This window comes from Aristolochia californica, unplaced genomic scaffold (assembly GCF_029961685.1).
Source record: "Aristolochia californica isolate CCGP_79_NKW_82.1479 unplaced genomic scaffold, dmAriCali1.0.hap1 SCAF_12, whole genome shotgun sequence".
NCBI lineage: Eukaryota > Viridiplantae > Streptophyta > Magnoliopsida > Piperales > Aristolochiaceae > Aristolochia > Aristolochia californica.
In genome coordinates, this window is record NW_027181793.1 from 26,256,396 (window position 1) to 26,277,569 (window position 21,174).

Consider the following 21,174-nt stretch of genomic DNA (forward strand, 5'->3'; position numbering starts at 1 on the left):
ACATTTTTTTAACTTTTTAAATATTTTTAAAAATATTTAAACAAAAAAATCGATGACCCCTCATATCCATAGGAGAAGGAGAAACAATGGAGAGGAGGGTAGTACGTGGTAGCTGATTGATTAGATGTTTCGTTCTATTGACTTAGACACTGACGTGTAGTAACCCTATTGCTTCCTCGTTATAACACAGACAAAAGGTTGATGAAAGGAGGGCCCCATCCTAATCCCTTTTTCGGTTAAGGGAGTAATTTGCCTCTCCCTATTCTTTATATCTTTCTAACTTATTACAAATACTTGATTGATTAGGGTAAAAGTCGTTAATAGTCATTAATATAGGCCCCATTGAGTAATACATTAAGATATAAGTACGATGAGTTGTTATAGGAAGGGATATTTAACATAAAATCCAATTTTTAAAAGCTTTAAACTCATCTTGGGTCATGGTTATCTAATACAAAAAGTTATTTGGTGCGAAACATGTATGTTCAGACGATGTACGACGTGCATGTATAGATTAGATGGATTGAATTTTTTTAAACAAATTTTTTAATTCTTGACTCTTTTGACCTTATCTTTATGTTTTTTTTTCACAAATATATAATCTAAATTTTTTTTAGAATATCATATTTAGAAGGAAAATAACGTATAATTCTAACCATGATTGTTAATGCCTTTAATCTGCCATTAATGCTAGTGAATAGATATTATATATGACAGAAACAAGTAATGAGGTGGTGGTCACGGCCTGGATTGAAAATTGAAGAGTTGTGCGCTTTAGACCTCAAGGTTTTAGTCAATAAATTATCTTCTCCTGGGTTGTTTTAATATGAAGTAATGTCACGTCACACGTGGTCCTCAATTCATTTGCTAGGATGATGTAATTGTCACCACCTAATTTTACTCTTTTAATTTTTTTTATTAAATGGGTATTTAAGATCAGTAAATCACCGGAACAAATTACCCTTTTTTTTCACCGATAACCATAAAACGATCTGTTGGACCACGTGTGAATAAGTCACATCCTACCCTATGCAAGGACACGTTTACTTTATAACCATGTCACTTACTAGGTCCGATGAGGAGATCCCATCTCATGCGAGACAAATTGAATAAATGAAGGAACAAAAAAAAACAAAAAGCCCTTTCACCTTGACTTCTTCTGTAACATGAAAATTGCCTCAATCAAGAGCATATTAATTTGTGCGACAATCAATGAGCACATACATTTCTTTTTCTATAGAAGAAGGCTACAACGTCTTTATATGGTTACTTTCTTTCTGTTTGGCATCATCGGACATGGCCAGAGAGGAGCCCCCCAATCACCAGCGGTGTTGACTCAGTCCCTAAAATTTCAAATCAAAGTTACAGGTTAACTCGAAGAGTAAAAACATGTGGTCCAAATCGGATCCCTGAGCAAAGAACATTGGAAAAGTGATTATCTTTTAAAAATAGCAGCTTATATTAATCTGATTGGATCATGACTTTAAAAGTCGCCTTGAATTCGATGACGACTCGGCCTATTCGATTCCGAGTCGCAACTGTAAAACTTGTCTTTATATCGCTCATGAATGAAACAAAGCCTCGCATGATCGCATCATCGCCATCATCAAATGATGTCTCTCGTTTCGACGCGTACGGCTCTGATCACCTCCCGTGCGTCTATCGTAATGGATAAAAAAAGCGACAGAAGAAGGAATTTTCCCTCCTTATTTATCAGTTACCAACTTGCCAGCTCTTTTGAGTTTTCCTGCAATTTCCTCGTTTCTCACTTCGTTTAAGGAGAAAAAAGAGAAAAATATGGAAGCAACTTAGTAAGCACGCCTAATGTGATTACAGATACCCAAATGAAAAAGTTAAACGAGAGAATAATATCAGCGGAAGTCATCGAGAAGCCATCTCTGCGGCTGACTTGAAAATTTTCTCTGTTCTTCACACCGATCCTTTTGAATTTCGAATCCTCTAGCGGCTTCTCAGATTCGAGTGCTCCTTGTCATCAAGTCTTCCGTGGAGAGGGAAGGGCATATGTAAGTCTGGTATCCTTTACTTCCAGCGAGATTATCGAAAACCGTAGCCGGAATGGTCCATTTTGTGTCGTTGTTAGTTTTTTTGAGCTTGTGATCGGGTGGATGACTTAGTTGATTACTCTGTGTCGTCTTATTGAATTATCTTTGCGTATTGTCAGCTGATGTCTTGTCTCTCAAATTTGCGTTGTCTTTGTGGTTCGATCGTGTTAGATCGGCTCCTGGAGTGAGGTTTTTGCGCTAGGAGTTGAGTGATTTGATCTGAGGTAGGAGTGGTAACTCTCTTTAAATTCTTTTCATTTTTCTCTGTTTAGTGTCTTTTGTTTATTGCTGAAACGCTTGGTGATTCTGATCCGCGATCGACTAAAGTAGTTGGTGGATTGCGTCGACTGAATTGGACTGTGGTGACATTTGATTTTAAAACAGTACTCTTTTCTTTTATCAGATGAGAAATCCGTACTTGAATTGTGCGAGTTGAATATGACTATTATGGAGCTCGTGCATTGCCAACGAGTTTTTATATTTATTTATTATTATTTACTAATAGTAGGGATCGGGAAAATTATGCTTTATGGTTTCTGCATTTTATGGTAAATGATATACCGAAGAAGGTGCTTAAGCCATTTGTTGAATTTTTTTAATTGTTGAATTTATTTTGATTGGTGAGCTTTGATTTTGTCCATGCAAGTAGGACCCTTAATGGATTTTGTTTTACAAGTGAACTGTAGGTTTTACCTGAAATGTTTCACCATTAGTGGGTGATGGCCTGTGAAATATTACTTGCTTTGAGATGGATCATTTTAACATGATCTATCTTGGGACCAATCAGTTGATGCATTGATATCCATCTAGTTATCCTGGTGAAGTGCCCGTGTGCTGGCACTTTTCTGTATGGACATGATCCTCATATGGTTGAATGGCAGGAAGGCATATCTTTATGGAAGTGATGCAGCTTTATTCATACTTTGAGAAATGATGTCCTCGGTTCTATATACCTGTTGTAAAAGAAGTTAACAGATCAAATAAGCATATTCTAACTGATTGTTTCGGTTCAGAGAGGTTCACGTGGCTATAGAAGTTTGCCCATCACTTAGATGAATGAGAGCATTTTACCTGCATGTGTGGAGACCTTCTTTTTCTGCTCTAAAGGTACATTGATGATTCTGCTTGTCTAATTTGCTCTCAGTGTTTGAGAGCTGTATCAATCAGATACATTTGAAATGTTTAATTTATATCAAGACCACTTTTTTGAAAATTTTATTGTGCCTCATGTTTATTCTCAATTTAATCTTATAAAAAATAGTTGTTTGGCATTTTTCTCTCTGTTTGTTGTTGTAACACACAACAGATGTATAGGCAAATCAGCTGTAATAAATTTCATTTTTTAATGACTAACTTGGTTTCCTTTATCCAGGGAAGTTAATTCTGCCCTTAATTTTTGGAAATATTTGATGATCGTTGCCTCCTCTTTCTCGTTGTTGGGTGAAGGTGTATGAAAATGTCTGGCTATGTTACCATCACTATTATTCATAGTATAGAAATGTTTCATTTCATGTGACACCTCTTGATTTAATAGGTTAATCTTTGCCAAAAATGGGGATATATCTCAGTTCCCCTAAAACTGAAAAGTTTTCTGAAGATGGGGGGAATGCAAGATTGAGGTATGGTTTGTCATCTATGCAAGGATGGCGTGCAGGTATGGAAGATGCTGTAAGTACTCTGTCCAATCATTGTATCTTCAATTCAAATCGATCTGCTCTTATTATTTGAGTTGAAACAAATATATTGTTTCAGGCTTGCAAGTTTTGAAATGATCCTCATTGTCTTGATTCAACTAGAATAATATGAATTAGAAAAAGTGATCAAGGATTAAATCCAAGTAAACGAAGTGTAAAGATGTCTATGGTGTTTGGAGTCTTTTTTCGAGGAACACTTTTAGTGTCTTTCTTGTATATTTGTATGGGTCTATTTGGCATATTGTGTGTGCTTTCTGTGGCCTGCATTTTTTATTATAACATGGAAAGATTACATTCCTAACCCAATAACTAAACTTTCAGTTTTAGATGAACATTTGTATATTAAGGTGATGACTTTCAAACAGTTAAAAAAAGGGTACTTCCAAATGTTCTGTATCTTTGTGGTGTTTTCTTCTTCTTTTTCGTTTCTTCTTTTCTCATATGGGTCACCGTTCTTATATACGTGCTATTTGACTTTTCCACAGCATACAGCTTTGCCTGATCTTGACAGATCTACATCCTTCTTTGGTGTTTTTGATGGCCATGGAGGTATGAATTAGGTCTTTTATCTAATAAATGATCGTTTCTTTAATTTTTTGTTAGTTAATAGTACGAAATTTGTTTGGTCCAACGATGGACCTGGGAATGTGAATGAGAATTGGGAACCAAGTGCTTATAAAGGTAGTTGGAGCTGAATTTGTCTTGTAGAACTCCCATTGGGTTTAATAAACACTAATAAGAGGTATCCCCACATGATTTGGGAGAAAAGCTCCCTGGAGATTACCTGTCATGAGCTGGTAGGATTTCCCATCCTTTTTTGGTCTTATCTCATTGTGTCTTTACATTTTACAAGTCTTGGATATGTCTCTGTATCAGTAGATTTAACTGACTTTTGCAATGCCTGTTCTTGATTAGCTTTGCTTCCAGTGTCCAGTTAACTTTGGCTATTTTTGAAGATTTCTGTATTGCCCTTTGGCAATGATTGCAGGGCATTCGTAACTTTAGTGGAAGGTAGGAAGGTGATTATATTGTTTCATTGGTCATTGTTCACCAAAAATGCACAAAATTGATGGGCATGAGTCATATTGTCATGGTCTTAAAGGTCCTAGCTGATCATAGGACTTCTTTACGAAATGTTTATGTTAGAACCTGTACTTTCTGTACCCTGTTTTTTTCTGTTGTGATTTGATAGCTGTGTTGTTACTGGAATATTTTCGTGGGGCTCTTTCTGTACATTGTGATGGAGTTGTGGATGTGACTATCATTTGGCTGCTCAATAGAACATGTTGACATTTAAAGACATTGTAATATTCGGTGTGTATCTTGGGCTTTCTCAGTGCAGCAATCTCAGTGCAATAATGATACTTTCGGTTTTGAATCTTTTGATTCTGAGGGTTGATTGTGATTATGCAATTGAATCATATGTTGCTTGTCGTTTGGCTATGACTTACCGAACCTTTATCATTTTATTTTTATCTGTGTTAGCTGTTAATCCAGAAAGCTTTATACTGTAAAGGAGGCTGTGGTCTGCTGTTACACTGCATGAAAGTTTTAGTATAAATATTTACTCTCCTGTATATGCTTCCTCAAAACGGATTGTAGATGGATCCAATCTTGTGTGACATTTTGTTTTATGGAACCCTTTTTCTGGTTTTTCAAGGTCGAAAAAGAGTTTTATCTTCATTGATCCATGACCTGATTACCCATTTGTTTATTATATCTAGAGCCTTAAGTGATTTGAGAACTCAATCTTTGAGTTCCCATATATGTGTGGTGGTGCATATTACATTTGTTTAGTTTGTATAATACTCAACAAAGTGTCTTGTAAGCCACCACCTTATTCCAGTCACCCTCGGATGCTCTTATCCCCCTCGAATCCAACCTTGTGGAACCCTTCCTGTATAATTGAAAACTTCCAATGCACCAGTTGGTGAATTTGTTGTGCATGACTGAATGTGATATTCATTTTGCTTAAGTTTAATTGGCTTTCTGCGTTGTATTGTTTGTGATGTGTTAAGTTTAATTGGCTTTCTGCGTTGTTGGAGTGTTTGTGATGTGTTAACTCTAGATACATTGTGCCTTGTATGTCCAGGTAAAGTTGTTGCTAAGTTTTGTGCAAAGTATCTGCACACACAGGTACTAAAAAATGAAGCATTTTTGGCCGGAGACTTGGCTGCTTCTGTTCAGAAGGCTTTCTTCAGGTTGGTTGTCTGTGCCTGTTTTTATGAGTTCTTCGTCTTGTCAACCAGATGACTATTTTTATTTTTCTACATATAGTGTTTTACCGATACAAGATGGTGACATTACACTTCCTTAATCTTGTGTATGATTTGCACATGTTTTGCTGAGTGCATTTTTGCATCAACTTCTGCAGAATGGATGAGATGATGCGTGGTCAGAGAGGCTGGCGAGAGTTAGCTGTATTGGGAGATAAACTGAACAAGTTTACTGGGATGATTGAAGGACTTATATGGTCTCCAAGGGGTGGTGAATCTAATAATGATCACGTTGATGAGTGGGCTTTTGAGGAAGTAGGAAATCATATTTGGAAGTAGCTTTTCTTCATAATCTTCAATTACATGTAGTTTGTTCATAATTATGCTTGTTCATAACTATTATCAGAAGAGCTTAGGAACCGTATCCATAATATGTGGAATAATGGAAGTAAAGCACTAGACTTGTGATTCTCAAAGTTTTGCTGACTGTCTGGATGGTCATATATGTTGCACTGGACTGGCTATTAGTGTATATGGAAGTTCTTCAGAAATGTAGACTGAAATTGTGTTTGATGGAGGAATATCTCATAGTATAGCAATCTGAAACTAAGTCTTAACACTAAGTATTTTTGGGAGCAAGGAACCTTTTTGGATCGTTAGTATTTTCTGTGTAATATTTGAATCTCTGTGACTTATGTGCATAGCTACTGACCTTTGAGGTTGTTGGCAATCTATCTTGTATCTGATGTAGACAAGATAGAGGCTGGTGTTCTTCCATGATTCCAGTTGTTCCTCTGCTGCTTCTCTTAGCAAGTAAGACTTTCTTCTTACATAATATTGAAGCAAATTTTATTGGACAGGGTCCTCACTCTGATTTTGCTGGGCCAACATCTGGAAGCACTGCTTGTGTTGCGATCATTAGAAATAACCAACTTATTGTTGCAAATGCTGGTGATTCTCGTTGTGTAATTTCCAGGAAGGGTCAGGTAGGTTTCAGTGTTCTGTTTTTTTATCAGTAAATAAAACATCACCATTTACACAGAAAAACAAAATTAGGCAATATTGTGTATATGCAGAAAATTGAAAGCAGGAAGCACAACTATTAGTTAGTCATCCTTCCATTGAAGAGAGTAATTATCCATGATTGAGTCATGAATCTTTTTATAAGCAGATGGTTTAGGAAGGCCCTACTTGTTTTGAGGAAATTACGGTTTCATATGGACATTATTTTACAGGCATACAACTTATCAAGGGATCACAAGCCTGAGCTTGAAGTTGAGAAAGAAAGGATTCTGAAAGCCGGTGGGTTCATCCATGCAGGACGAGTTAATGGCAGTTTAAACCTGGCAAGAGCAATAGGTAAATTTAAGAATTTTTTTTTTTTTTTTTGGTATAGTTCTGTGGCTCCCTCAGTTTTTGAATACTGCTTTCAATGATGGTTGTAGGAGACATGGAGTTCAAGCAGAACAAGTTTTTGCCTGCTGAGAAGCAGATAGTGACTGCCAATCCTGACATAAATATTGTATGTTTGGGTTTCTTTTCTTTTACGAACGCTTTCAGTTTATATCTCATCCTTTTTTTTTTTTGAAAGTCGATCACTTTGTTTCAAATGCTTCCTTCATTAATTTGTGTCCTATGGAATCACTTTTGGAATCTATCAGTTAATTATCCTTTCCCTGTCATTATTTAGCTTTTTGTTTTGTATTCATCTTAATTCAGATCATATGGTCTGGAGTATGCTATGTCAGTCTGGTATTGGGAGAATTTTTTCTTTTCTACTCCTTTTTATCCTCTCTTCATCTACGCCATCTGTCCTTTGGTCATCATTTCATCCTATTAAACCAGATCTTGAATTACCATTGGCGCTGGCTGGGCTGATGCTTGACGTCTATTTTTATTGTAGACTAATTCACGTATGGTTCAGTAGACAGAATTCAGGAATTTTTTTAAATTTATTCTTCTTTTCCTTTTTCTTCCTTTTATTATTGTTATTATGATAACTATTTGTTGGATGGTTTGTTGTATTAAGTTTTATTCTTATTACTGTTACTACCACTGCTGTTACTTCTATTACTTTTTCTGAATCTCATTTTGTTTTGGTTACTCACTAGGTTGATCTATGTGATGATGATGAGTTTATTGTTCTAGCATGTGATGGTATCTGGTAAGTCTTCTCTTCCAAGTATTACCTTTCTGAAGATTGTGATGAGAACCATTAGAAAAGAAAATTATTATGCTGAGCTTTTCATTTCGCTCTATATTTTGTGATTAAGATGCCAACAACTAAGTGTTGAGTTGGTTCTTCATGATACTGTATTAGTGAAGCTGTGCAATGTATACCTGATGTTAGGAAATATTTTATGGGATATCGTGTAGTTAGTGCATTTACATCACAAGCAAATAAATGTGGAAACATGGCTTTACTTGACCGCTTTGATGACATGTTGGTTTCATTTATCCCTCCTGGTGCTGAGGTGTGTGAAAATGGGTTTGTTTGCTTGTAATCAGGATGATTTGGTCAGGACTCCAATTAGTGTCCTGATCTGATTTCGCCCAACAAGTAACCAACTGTTTTTGGGCTAACAGAAAACCCTTTTCTTTCTGATGTTATGCCCTAGAAATTGTAAGTTTTGATCTTAAAAAGCAAATTTAGAACTGATAAGTGACTAATGCAGTACATAAAATGTAAAATTTGACATTAGGTTATTTGACTGGTATGTTGTGGCTGTAGTTAGAGACAACGCAGAACCAAAAGCACGAGGGTGCCCCACTTGAAAGGCAAGGTTGGAGGAAAAGTGTTTTAACTTAAAAGCATACATAAATTTGCTGATGATATGAAATTATTTATAGAATATTGTACAGTGGTTACTCTGTGGGGTTGCAGAAGACAGACCCCAAGTTTTTTTTTTTTGTTGAATAGCAGACAGACCCTTAATTCAAGAAGGAAACATTTTGAATGTTCACGGAAGGGACTATGCCTTAGTAATATCTGTTGTTCTGGGATCCTCTGACTTAATGGATTTGCCTTATTACCCATGTTTGCAAACTATTTCAGAAGGGATTACGCCTTTGGCTTAATGACCACACTGGTTTTTCTAGTGTGAGGTCTTAGTTCAAGTTTCACCTGAGATTTCAGTTGTATTGAGTGTGTAAAATCAGCATCCATTAAAAAAAATGAGAAAAACCATTGCAGAAGTGATTTCTGTCCTCTGGAAATCCTTTAGGCATAAGTGGGATGCAAAGTTTGTTGTCCAATCCACTCAAACTTAATTCTTCAGTGTATGAAATTTAGATTTAGAATTAGCAACTTCTAGAAAGTAGGACAAATAACTCTACTGTCCTCCTTTTGGATCTCTTATTTTAACTGGTGTGAAGGTAATCTCTTCTGCATCTTACGGATAGTGACTTCAGTGCTAGCTGCGATCCTTTACTAGGTTGTAGTATTTTCATGTCAATTCATAGATTTAGAATATATGAACTGTTTCTGTCAACTTCTAAATGCAATGGTTTTTCCGTCTAACTTTTTATTTTCAGTATGTGATGACTATTCTCAGTTTTTGATTGTTGCTTGTCTGCTTGTCCATAGTTAAACTGCATACTCTTTGCATTTTGCAGTGGTGGATAGTTTTTTAGGCGAGTTTCACTTTATAGTACTTGTGTATTTTAATGTACGATGGCAGATGCTTTGATCAATTTTGTGTTTTCTGGTTGGTAATGATGGTTACTTTTTACTCCATTACAGGGATTGCATGTTGAGCCAACAACTAGTCGATTTTGTAAATGAATACATCAATGTTGTAAGTAGGAAATTTTCTCAGAATGGACTTATTAGCATTTTGTGTTGGCAGATAAAACAGAGAGGGTGTCTTTAGATTTTGTTTACTTAGACGTGCTTAATAATAATAGCAAAATTTAAAACAGGAATCGAATCTCTCTACTGTTTGTGAGAGAGTGCTGGACAGATGTTTGGCCCCATCAACTGCTGGTGGTGAAGGATGCGACAACATGACAATGATTTTGGTACAGCTTAAGAAACCAGTTTCCTCTGGTGCCACTGAGGGTGAGCAGTCATCATCCGGTTCAGCTGAAGAGAGTGCAGAAACTGAAACTAAGTAGGTAACTTTGGTAGATTGTGGTTGAGCAAACATGTGCTTCTCGTTTTATCAATTTGATTGCTGAAAGTGTAACCGATCACCCACATTAGACCGGAATCTGTAAAGTGTGACATGAATGGGCATAGCTTCTTGAGAATGTTTTTTCTGTTTTTTGTGTAGATCCGACACGTAGCTTGACTATGACATTATTCTAATAAAGTGTACAGATGATACTTTCAAGGCCTTTTTATCTTCAAAGGCTGTAACCGTCTTAAGTCTTTTCAGCTGCACCACTTAGTTCGTTGAATACTACTACCATTGTTGGAATCTGATCCCAACTTTAATTTTTTTTAGAATCATTTTCGAGGATACTTAAACTAGATTAGGATGTCCACTTGAGATTCCAGTTTTGGCTAGGCAGTTTAAGTGGTAATGATATTAGAAGAAACGAAAAAAGCGTAACAACACAGATGTGTGGTTGACTGCAGAGCTTGGATCCTTTCCTGCAACAACCAATATGACGGAGACCGCCACGCTTCAGGGATACGAAAAATTCAATCATGACGCACTGGATAGAGAAGCAAGAATAGGTGATCTACCAAGAAGATTAGGTTTTAAAAAAAATATAAACACTTTATGGGCGAAGTTGGAAAATTTGACGATGCCGGTCTGGAATTGTGAAAACAGGGCGTTTTCAGGAAGGAAGATAATCAAGAGATGCAGTTAATCGGAGAAAGTAGTAATTTCACCAAAAAGCTGAAACTGCGTTTTAGAACTGAGAAACTAAAAGTAAGGGACCTTCTATGGATGATGCAAAGAGGCAACATCTTCGCGCATTAAACGTCTCGACATGGTTTTAGTGGCCTGAGTTAAAAGAGGGGCAAGTCTCGAGATGTCGACGCTGGAAGCAGTGGAGAAAATAAAGAACCTGCGTAAAGCGTATCCTCATCCCTCAAGAGTTGGTCGTTGAAGGCTAGAAACAGTGGAAGTACGATCCTTACCAAGTCCAGATGATAAACATCTGGATGAAGCTGGAAGGATTACAGACGGTTTATGATGCATAAGAACGTTAACTTAGACAATCAACCACTAAACAAAAACATGAGAAAGATGATTATTTATGTTGAGTGCTCTTGTATGATATCTTCTGAGGGTTATAGGAATCACTAGAGCTGAAGTATGAGAAAGAAACCAAATCTGAACCATTCCTTATGGTTAATTCATGGTCACATTTGTGTAATCTGATTAGAGGTAGAAAAAAGGTATTTAATTACCTCTATAGATGATATTTTAAAAGTATTGTTAGGTCGGAGAGAGGAGGAGAAAATAATAAAAAGTGGCACATCAGCATCATATATGATTTAAACCGCCAACTTACGCCTTCAATCCAAAGATTGTGGTGCAAAAACAGAGCGTAGAAAATATGAGAAAAACTGAAAATATATTACCATGTGGAATTTTTTTATTTTATGCATGTACTCTCTCCCCATGGCCGCCTTCCTTCTAGACTTCAACTCCACTTCCCTTCCTCCGCCACGTCTGGTCGTTCGTTCTCCTGAACAGCCTTCAACAGCTGCGCGCCTTTCCGCCGCCCCCTCGCGCTGCACTCGCCCTGCAACGCCAATAGCACCGCCTGCGCTATCCCCGTCGGTGGGCTCTCCCCGCCGCTGAATATAACCGCCAGCACGCTGATCGCGCACTCCTTCCCTCTCCCACCCATTTTCCCCATCATCTCCACCAGCGCCGGCACTGCTAATGCGTGGGACCGGAGCTCCGCAGCTCCCTCCGGAACCGTACACAGCAGCTCTAGCGCCGCCAGCGCCCGTTCGGCTGCTGCTCCTTCCATTTCCGTCACTGATTCCACCACTCCTGATACCGCACCCGCCTCCACCGCCGCCCGCCTGTTTGCCTCCCCCAGGCACAGCGCCAGCAGGACTTTTGTTGCAGCTCGAGCAGCAGGCGGCTGTTTCAGTAACAATACAACGCCGCCCATTACCGCTGGCGGGCAATTTGACCCGCCAGAATCATCAGGGAGCGGGTCTGGCACGAGGGACCGCTCCAGCAACTGCAGGCCCGCGAGCCGTGTCTCATCCGAACCGGAGCTGAACTGGTGTTCAGCCACGTGGAAGATCTCTGTGAAGTTGGGAGACGGGGCACGAGGGGACGGCTTATCAGTCGCGGGCTCGGTCGGCGTGCCGGACTCGGTGGATGGCGGGTGGTGGAGTGAGGGTTTGGGAAGAGGGAACCTCCATTGGGTGAAGCTCTGGGAGGTAGAGGAAGAAGACGAAGAAGAAGAAGGTGGGTGTGGATCAGACGCCGGGAGTGGCGGATCAGGATCCCGCAGAGGTGGGATGGGGGGGGGCTTGGGGGTAGTTGGGCTGAGGACCGTCTGGGTGCAGTGGCCGAATATGCCGCAAGAGAAAAGCGGCCGTGGGGGATTCTTGATCTTGGGATGGGTTTTCATGGCGCGAGTAAGGACCCAGAAGCGGAAAGAATCAAAGGAAGGAGACGGATGGAGAGTGCCTCTTTATTCGGAATGTAAGCCAGTGAACTGTCCGAGTCTACGACAGCTGCAAGCTCTGAGGGGGGTAGCAGAGAAGAAATTGGAGGGAAATCCGAAGTTGGAAACCAAATTGATCGATGAAGTTTGCGGGGGAGTATCTGGACCGTCCAGGAGCCTGCGTGAATGGTCATCTTGATTTTCGTTATGCTTTTCCGGACAATCACTGCTCTCTTGTCTCTGCAGTGAAGGGCCCCCTCTTTCCTATAGCTTGATGAAATTAATGGAAGGGAAGAGCTTCCATTTTGAATTTTTGTTCCTACTTCTTATGGAAAGGGTCTAGTATCTACTACTTGTCTTCTTCTGGCTCTTGATGCTTCTTGTATTCTTCCTTCTCTACCCAACCCAACCCAAGTCCAACAAAGCTCAGTCCAGTGAGAGAACTCGTCTGGGCTTAGTGTAATGAAACTCATGGGCTTAACAATGAAACGTTTTTGCTAATTTAGCTTTCTACCCATTATCCATAAGCCTGATGAGACAGGATTAGAAACCTCCAAAGGCGATTATCATCTTCATTCTTAATATTTAGTTAAAAAGAAAAATAAAAAGCGAAAAGAACTCTGGCTAGTTGTTGTGAGTGAAGCTTTTACAGTCAATCAAATGATAAGCCTTTTCAGTGTTTTGTGGATAAAAAAAAATGGTTCTAATTGAGGAAACAGGAAATTGATGGGACAAATGCATCAATTACAAATCCTTTGGGATACCCACCACCAACTCAAATGATTGACAAGGCACAGAAGCAAGGCCATCCAAAGCTCATCAAAATCCCTACTTAATAATTTTTTTTGTAATTACTTAAATAAGAATGTGAGATATAGAATCTCCATCTAGAATGTGGAAAATGAAGGGTAGGGGATCAAACTAGAGTGGGACAGGGCAGATGCTCCTCACAGACTACTTGACAATTCATACATGGCACACATCATCTCACAATGTCTCTTTTCCATTGGGTGCCTTTCATCAAGTGAAGGGATTCTCCCTCTCTCCTAGTGTTACAAATGTCCAAAAGCTTGTCGGCCATTTTTCCTTCCAAATCAAAAAAAGACTCTCAAAGGGACACCACCACCACCACCCCACTTCCTAATATGTAAACTCACTCTAAACAAGGCAATTCATATCATTTTGTTTTTGTAATATTTGAACGACATTTTAGCAAAGAATTTTCATTGGGAGGTTGCATCTTACACTTATACTTTTTTACAATTAAAAAAGAGAATATAAATAATAGTGAAAGAAAGAAGAGGGAGCGAGTAAAAACAGCACAAAAACAGTACCCCCCACACACGGATGTTCAATAATGTTGCAATGGAGCCCCCCCCCTTCCCTTCCTCCTCAGGGATGCTCTTAATTGTCCAATCAAAGCCCGTACCATGCGGTCAGGGCTAGTGTTACGGCACATCCGTGGTGGGTCTGCTGGTCACATATGCGACGTCTGACGTGGACCCCATTGCACTTGAAAACTTTCAAGAAGTCATTGAACTTTGAAGAAAAAAATTGCACCAAAAGAAGAGAAGATTGAGATAAGAAAAAAAGGTTTCCGTGGAGTAAAAAGCTGCATCAAAAGCCGTCCCCCATTCAAATTTTGAGTGATCCGAGAGAGAATATTTCCCTCACTTCTCAATCCCATTTTTTTAAAAAAAAAAAAAAATCATAGTGGAAGGGATCTGTGTCTGCGTTTCCTAACATTATCTTTTTGGGAATTTTGAGAGAGGAAGAGCCGAGTAGCAGATAAATATTGAGGCAAGTTGGCATCATTTTCTGAGAAAACAAATTACCCGGTTTTGAGGAGACACAGCACCGGTTGCAGCCCTTCCTCGTTTCCATTTTTTCCCTCGATGCGATACTTGGGGGCAGCGTTGGTTTTTCTGGAGAAGATATCCGCCATTAAAATAAGACGGAAAGCTTTTGTTTGACGTCTTCTTTGGGAAATTTTTAATGGGGGATGCCCGCCAAGTTAGTTTCTTAATAAACATTACACAAAAGACGGCACAAACAGCGTAGGGAGGGGCCAACAGAAAGAAAAATTAAACTCGTCAAACTGCGACTTGTCGGCTCCAAAACAGTAACAAATTCTATGGTTGTGGGAAGAACACGGGCCAAGACATTGAAGTCGATCCCCACTGATCTGACTCCAGCTTAAACGACTATCTCATTCGATGAATAGTACAATCGTGCCTGATCCAGAGATGGGACTTCTGATTAGTTCAAGACACTTCTTCGGTTTGTCCACTATGTCTACGAAAATCGATAATGAAATTGGTTAATCCTAGTTCTGCTCCCGAGTGTGAAAAGAATCAATTTCTGCTCAAGAGTGTGAAAAAGAATCAAAATCGTTTTCTCATTAACTCTGCTTCATGGAAGGAACAGTGAGGAGGAGATGGAAAGAAAAAGAGGGCGAGCATTTGCAGGCAGCAAACCAAACATTTACATAGATTAAAACGCAAAGAGGGCATTCAAAATACAGAGCACTGAAAGACAATCTAGTAGCATGTCTCTAAACAACGATGACTACTACTGCAAGCTCAGTCCGTGCAAAACAGCAAACCTTAAAAACAATACTTAGGTATATGTATGACTAGGAAAGACGATGACGACTCTGGTTCCGCTTCAACCTTTTCCATTTAGAAAAGGCTATATTCAATCAAGTTGCTTGGGAAGGATGGGGTGTAAATGCTAGTTCCGGTTCTTGCACTTCTCCATAGCCCTTGGAGCTGAGAAAAAACACGAAAGTTAAATAAATCAGTCACTTCAATTCATGTGAGGTATCTACCTTCATACAAGGTAAAAGCAAGGCAAGAATTCAAGAACTTCGTCTTCCGGTAAGGTTTTAAGAAACAATGTGGTAATGAAAGGTGGCAGAAAATCTCATCATTGGGCAGTATTTTTAAAAGCAAAAGCGTTCCAGTCACTTTAAGCATACAAAGAGGGACCCTGCCAGTTTGACTTGGAAGTACGGATCAGGAATATTGAGTGATAATTCATGGAGTTATCATAAAAGAAGAGGCTGTTAGAACTAATGTAATAGGATTTTACCCAGTCCAATTGCCTCAGAACCCTTCATGATCCTCAGTCGCTTACAAGAGTCAGTGAACATCCTACAAATTTAAACAACACATATCAACAAGTCTTTTTAAGAGATTCAGAAAGAAGTAATGACTAACTAATGCATAAATGAAGAACCAGAGACAGCAGATTGAGTAGTGGAGTCTAAAATGTTATATTATAAAAATTTTAGTGAAAATTAAACATCAACAGCCCCCTCATGTTTAAATTTCATCAATGCAGTCTTGGAGCAATCAGATTATTTGACAAGCTAAAACAAAATTAGTACAATCTGACCCATGTTGCAAAAAAGACAAACTGATAAACAAGCCAAAAAAGGGTCGTCCATGTTACTTTTTCAAGATCATAATGGATTGGATCAGATCAGAGCAACTTGCAGAGACAGGACAAATGCTTGGGAGTTGGCTTCAGAACAACATTATATAACACATGCACGTTTTCCCACTTCCTGTTCAATGTGACCATACCCAGTACCTATGGCAGTGTACCAAAAAATTTCTAGTATACTATACTTTTATTTCTTTTAAAATTTTAGAAACTCTTTCCCTTTAATTTCTAATCCAGGTATCTTCATTTCCCAGTGAATTAATTGTCAAACCAAGAAAGCTAATTTCACTTTTTTCCCCCCAACAGCAACTTATTTTATGCCCTCAAAAACAAATCCCCTTCACTTTCAATGATAGAGTTTCACTTCATACTGCACAATCTGGCCAGTTGCCAACAGGATTAAGGAATCACTGCTCTGAGAATTTGAACACAAATTCAACCATTTGGTTTTTCTCTCACAAAATTAGTCATGAATCTTAAAAAACATGATAAAAAATTTAAAAAAACACCATAATAGTGCGAACAATTAATGGACATATAGTTTAAGGAACCATCGAAAAAATACACTACTAATTCTACAAATTTCCATACTATAATGTTTTCATCAGTCCATTACCAAAAATGGGCCAAGGACAATATTTTATAATTTGCCTTTCAGTAAAAAAATAAAATTATAGTTGAAATTAACAGGCCACATGATTTATGCTTTTTTTAACACAGGTTTCATGGAGACAACAATAACAATTAATAACAAGAAATTTTCTGCAGAAAAGTAGAAAACTAGACTTACTCCCATGGAACATCACCAACAAGCATCCAATCCCCATCCTTGTCTTCATAGGTAAGGACATACTCAGATCCATGAAGAAGATCCATCAGTCGGCTCTCACTCAACCCGTCCCTGCCCGGCACTCCATGAGATCCGCATTGCCCTGCAAAACCAAACGCAAACACCACTAAACCCTTAGTTGTGCTAAATCGTCAGACATTCATCCAAAATCATATCCAGAAGAGAAGAAATACTCTCAACTAGTGAGTAAGATGAAAATAAAAATAAAACAAAAATACAAAATGCTGTAAAAACACAGAAAGTACTTGCCAAAATGACCATATGAAAATAATACAAAACCCCAGTCTCCTTGAAGAAATAAGAAGTAAAAGGACATAAAAAACTATTTTTTGAATAGAAGAAGTCCCTAAAAAACAAATTACATGGCTTAAAAAAGTAAAGACTTTTAAACCCGAAATCAAATTCCATCCTGATCTAAATGCATCATAGAGAAAAACAATTACCTCAAGAAAACACCTTCCTTTTCAGTACAACAGAAAATAGGTAGGAAAATGCAAATAAATATCTCCTAATATTTTATAAAATAACATAGTAGGCAGAAAAGGCAGAAAAACATGTATTTTTAATCTTTGAGGTCCTTCAAGTAGATTCATAGCTCACAGGTATTTCAAATCTACCTCCAACGCAATGAAAGCAAAAATTTAACACTTGACGCAAGAAAAGAAGGATAAGTTTCAGAAAGAAGCAGAAACATGTCTCACCAATGGTAAAACAGCTGAACATCTTCTCCAGTGCTGAAGAGAGTTCCATGTAGTTGTTATAGGTTTTCAAGTCCACTTTCCTCAGATATGGAGCACCATCCATGCTAACCTTGACATACAAGCAACCAACTCCTGCCTTGCCATCTCCATCTTCACTGTTCTTTGCTGGGTTTGTAGCCATCGTATTTTTCCTGAAAGATCGAATCGGGGGCCAACCTACAACCTGTGCCCTGTTCCAAACATTCAACTTCAACCCTTAGGGAAAAAAAAAACAGTCACTAAAATAGAGTGACTGCCTGAGATCTGAGAATTGTTACGCTGAAAAGATGGTTATTCAATTCATTTATCAAAAAGTTTACTCTGACGAGGTTTTAATTAATAAAACACAAATTAATTGAAAAAAGAAAAGAAAATCAAGGACGCAAGGAAAGATCCCTTAAACTATAAAAATCTTGCAGCAGAGCTACTTCATGAAAACTTTCCCAGTCATATACTACTACAAGGAAATTTATCCATGTTCCTATTACACGGAAACCTGAAGAGAAATAAAAAATTTAAGCAACCTTAACTAACATAAAATCAAAACTAAAAATCCAACAAAAGCTCAATCAACAAGAAATTTGGAAAACGACCATGAGAATCCCCCATAGATCATCAACAAAAATTATAGTGTTAACCCAGAACTAAAACAGGCAGGATAAGTTTTAAACCACACGGCAGAGACATGATTTCATTAAGAAAAATAAAAAAAAAAAAAATCAAGAAAAATCAAGGCAAATTTGATCAGCTTCTACTCAAATGAAAAAGACCTTTGGCTTTGCAGCTAACATGTCCAAATTATCAACGGAAGAGTTTGTAAAATAGAGAAGGAAAAAATTGAACTGGAACTAATTAAATAATAAGAATGAGTACACAGGCACCACAAAACCGTGTGGAAAGACCACTAACGTCCACTACACGAAAATATGGAGAAAATATGGAGAAGAAGAAGAAGAAACACAGACACCCCAGCACCAACGCCATAGCGGCAGGAACAGCAACAAGAAAAGAAAACAATTTGTTCGAAAATCAACTAATGAGACACAAGGAGCAATGTATCTTCACGACCCTACCCGTCCAAGAACGAAAAGAAGGCATGGTCACTGATCTCTCTATCGTGTCAGCCACAAAAAAATTACAAGATAAAAAGGTCAAGGGAAGAAAAGCCATGGTCATTTGCAGCAAAAACAGATACAAACTACTTACTTCGCAGCAGGAGCAGCGGCATGGTCATTTGCAGCAGAAACCTGAGTCTTCTCCTGAGCAGGCTTCGGCGATGAGATAACTTCATTCATTGGCGGAGGAACCGCCAGGCCCGACTGCTGGCCGTTACCTTCCAACCCATTTGAATTTTTTCCCACATTCCCACCCCTAGGAGAAAATAAAGTGGCTCCTTTTCCCATCTCATGCTCGGATCCACTCCCTCCTGAAAAATTCCATTTACCAGACACATCAATGGCGTCAGAGAAACCCCTCTTTGCGCCAGACACAAAATTCTTCAGGACCCCGGTATTATAAGCCCCTTTGTCTGCCTTTCTCTCGGGGGATTCAGAGCCCGGCAAACCAAGCCTGAGCTCAGTTTCCTTATACTTGAGAGCGTTGCTCTTTGCATCTTCCTCTGTAGTAACAGTAGAAGCAGAGGAAGAGATCTTCTCAGAGCTTTCCATGGAAGGAACCTCTGATAAGCCTATGTAATCATGTTCCAGGGGAGGAGACATTAAAACGACCGCAGAGCTAAGTAACTCTGTAAAATAGCATGAAATGAACAATCTCGAAAGCTTGGTAGAACAGCCGCACAAGAAGAAACTCTCCCCACAGACTCGGGAGCAAATGAGGTTTTTGATGGCTGAGAAGCTTCCCCGGCCTTTCTGTATCACTTTCTATTACAAGTTTTGCACACACCAGCTTCTCTTCTCTTCTGCCAGAAAAACAAAGGGGGAGAAGGCGAGCACAAAATTTCTGTGTCAAGTGAGAGCAATAAGATAGGTGGAGAAAAAGGCCATGTAAGAGAACCGAAACTGTTTTACTTTTCTCGTTTCTTTATTTTTATTTTATTTTATTTTATTTTATTTTATTTTTCAATCTTTCTACCTTTTCGGGCAACCCTACCGACAACCTACTGAAAGTTTCCGGCAACGTTTCAGATAATGCTCTCGGTATCCTTTTATCGAAGTAAAGGTAGATCTCTAACGCGCGCCTCTGGATGCTAATGTGAGCCTAACTTACACGGCGAAGTCCAAACCAGACAAGGGGGCGCATGTTAGCCAACACTCGACAAAGAAACCGGAAAGAAACCCGGCCAAGGAATCAAACCGTACGGCTCGAGGGGAAAGGAAGGGGAGAGAAGGAGAGAGAGAGAGTAAAGTAGAAAATACGAAGAAAGGGATTGGACGAAGGCTACCATACGACCGCTGGGATTTTTCAGGCGGACAAAACTGCAGATCCGAAACGATAATTTCGAGATTTGGCCGGAAACTCGATCCTGTCTCGTAAAAAAAGTTGCAGAAATCGATGTAAATATCCAAATCGCAAGGAATACGAAATAAATGATAACGGAAAAGCAAAAGCAAAACCATCTAGCTCCTGCTGAGAGAAGTAGGAAAATCATGGAATGATCCGACAGCAGACTGGAGAAATTAATGTCAAACACCTGAGAATTCAAGAGATGTTAAGACTTCTCAAGACAGAAAGGTAAACTACTCGATTGAAGATGCAGGAAATAATTGTATTGGTATGAATGCAGAGGAGCTTAGTTGAAGAACTGGATTAACGCCTTCTCATCTTGGAAAAGAAACGCTCATCGGCATAAAAATATAGCGGCTATTTAATATTCACCTGTAAAAACACTGAAACAAAATCCTCCTGCGACAATATCTGAGAGAGATCAATCGCACTTCATGCCGCTTGTAACTTGTAATCCATCCAAAAATTCGACTTTAATGCCAAAAAGTACATAAATTTCATTTTCATCTCCTTCGATTCCAAGTTACAAGTGAGAAAACGGAAAATTCGAACTGAAATTCAAGAATTGATCGTATAAGAAATTTAAAAAAAAAAAAAAAGTAAAATTCTCGGAAACACAGGAACAAGCACGCGGGTCTCCTTTTCACCTTTTTTTTTTTTTTTTTAGTTTTCCATCTTTCCTCTTAATTTTCTGCTCGTTTACAGTCGTCATCGTCAAACCGCACGAGAAGGCAGATAAGATCAGTGAAAATGATTCTTTTTTACCACGCCTGCCTCCAGCCGCCATTATTGTAGTCCGAGAAAGATCACACACTCGGTCGACGGTCAAAAGATCAAAACTTCGTCGGTCAGGATTACGCCACGTCTTCTAAGACACTCGGCTCGTTCCCGCTTTGACGGCATGAGACTGAGAGAGAGAAGAGTCGAGTGTTGACTTTGAAAAGCACCGGTTATAGCCGGGCTTCCGAAAGGAAAAAGAGTAAAAGGACCACCCGCTGACCGGCTGTCGGGGGTGAACGGTTCAGGAACAGGGGAACAAGATCACGCCCCACTACTTTCGCACGGTGTTTCTCAAAACGGGATTATGAAGTCGACAGCAATCAA

At 38.8% G+C, this 21,174-nt stretch overlaps 3 protein-coding genes across 7 annotated transcripts; 1 reads left to right on the forward strand and 2 right to left on the reverse strand.

The window, feature by feature from the left end:
• The first annotated feature begins 1,755 nt into the window (after positions 1–1,755).
• Positions 1,756–10,310, forward strand: LOC137945450 (probable protein phosphatase 2C 11). 5 transcript variants are annotated; one of them, XM_068791346.1, is made up of 14 exons: positions 1,756–2,024; positions 2,183–2,287; positions 3,077–3,170; positions 3,436–3,521; positions 3,598–3,731; positions 4,243–4,306; positions 5,850–5,958; positions 6,132–6,288; positions 6,834–6,959; positions 7,209–7,332; positions 7,419–7,495; positions 8,085–8,137; positions 9,716–9,770; positions 9,895–10,310. In XM_068791346.1, exons 5-14 carry the CDS (start codon positions 3,615–3,617, stop codon positions 10,087–10,089), a joined length of 1,077 nt encoding a protein of 358 aa, XP_068647447.1. In that variant the 5' UTR covers positions 1,756–2,024; positions 2,183–2,287; positions 3,077–3,170; positions 3,436–3,521; positions 3,598–3,614; the 3' UTR covers positions 10,090–10,310. The 5 variants fall into 5 exon arrangements, with proteins under 5 accessions (XP_068647447.1, XP_068647446.1, XP_068647448.1 ...); XM_068791345.1 differs by having other exon boundaries at positions 3,436–3,509; XM_068791347.1 differs by lacking the exon at positions 3,436–3,521.
• A 1,084-nt stretch (positions 10,311–11,394) lies between these two features.
• On the reverse strand, positions 11,395–12,626 carry LOC137946392 (U-box domain-containing protein 25). Its single transcript, XM_068792663.1, has one exon. It carries the CDS (start codon positions 12,529–12,531, stop codon positions 11,578–11,580), a length of 954 nt encoding a protein of 317 aa, XP_068648764.1. The 5' UTR covers positions 12,532–12,626; the 3' UTR covers positions 11,395–11,577.
• Positions 12,627–14,941: 2,315 nt separating this feature from the next.
• LOC137945290 (auxin-responsive protein IAA27-like) lies at positions 14,942–19,584 on the reverse strand. The gene is made up of 5 exons (XM_068791105.1): positions 18,814–19,584; positions 17,569–17,798; positions 16,808–16,949; positions 15,661–15,722; positions 14,942–15,338 (listed from the first exon to the last, which is right to left on the reverse strand). Exons 1-5 carry the CDS (start codon positions 19,323–19,325, stop codon positions 15,301–15,303), a joined length of 984 nt encoding a protein of 327 aa, XP_068647206.1. The 5' UTR covers positions 19,326–19,584; the 3' UTR covers positions 14,942–15,300.
• Positions 19,585–21,174: the final 1,590 nt, after the last annotated feature.

Coding starts and splice junctions, on each gene's coding strand:
- LOC137945450 (XM_068791346.1), top strand. CDS start 3,615: ATGGGGATATATCTCAGTTCCCCTAAAACTGAAAAGTTTTCTGAAGAT. Junction 4,307..5,849: donor TGTTTTTGATGGCCATGGAG/GTATGAATTAGG, acceptor TTGTATGTCCAG/GTAAAGTTGTTGCTAAGTTT. Junction 5,959..6,131: donor GTTCAGAAGGCTTTCTTCAG/GTTGGTTGTCTG, acceptor CAACTTCTGCAG/AATGGATGAGATGATGCGTG.
- LOC137946392 (XM_068792663.1), bottom strand. CDS start 12,531: ATGAAAACCCATCCCAAGATCAAGAATCCCCCACGGCCGCTTTTCTCT.
- LOC137945290 (XM_068791105.1), bottom strand. CDS start 19,325: ATGTCTCCTCCCCTGGAACATGATTACATAGGCTTATCAGAGGTTCCT. Junction 17,799..18,813: donor GCCGCTGCTCCTGCTGCGAA/GTAAGTAGTTTG, acceptor TGTTTGGAACAG/GGCACAGGTTGTAGGTTGGC. Junction 15,339..15,660: donor TTCTGAGGCAATTGGACTGG/GTAAAATCCTAT, acceptor GTTTTTTCTCAG/CTCCAAGGGCTATGGAGAAG.